The 298-nt window shown below is 64.1% G+C and overlaps 1 protein-coding gene across 1 annotated transcript in view; it reads left to right on the forward strand.

Moving 5' to 3' along the window:
- Window positions 1-8: 8 nt before the first annotated feature.
- Window positions 9-298, forward strand: part of LOC104278349 (protein Wnt-8c-like) — a gene marked incomplete at its 5' end in the record, with an annotated part of 476 nt that continues 186 nt past the window's right edge. Inside the window, one exon of the mRNA XM_009875294.1 lies at window positions 9-295. Coding sequence (XP_009873596.1) covers window positions 9-295 — 287 coding nt within the window. The remainder of the gene's footprint in view (window positions 296-298) is intronic.

Here is a 298-nt window from a genome sequence, read left to right on the forward strand (position 1 = left end):
GGCTGCAGCTCGCCGAGTTTCGCGAGATCGGGAACTACCTGAAGATAAAATACGACCAAGCCCACAAGCTGGAGATGGACAAGAGGAGGATGAGAGCCGGCAACAGCGCCGACAGCCGCGGGGCCACGGCAGAGACCTTCCACCACGTCCACCCCTCGGAGCTCGTCTTCTTGGAGGACTCTCCAGACTACTGCACGAGGAACGCCAGCCTGGGCCACCACGGCACCGAGGGCCGCGAGTGCCTGCAGACCGGCAAGAACCTCTCGCAGTGGGAGAAGAGGAGCTGCCGGCGGCTGTG

This window comes from Apaloderma vittatum, unplaced genomic scaffold (assembly GCF_000703405.1).
Source record: "Apaloderma vittatum isolate BGI_N311 unplaced genomic scaffold, ASM70340v1 scaffold27358, whole genome shotgun sequence".
NCBI lineage: Eukaryota > Metazoa > Chordata > Aves > Trogoniformes > Trogonidae > Apaloderma > Apaloderma vittatum.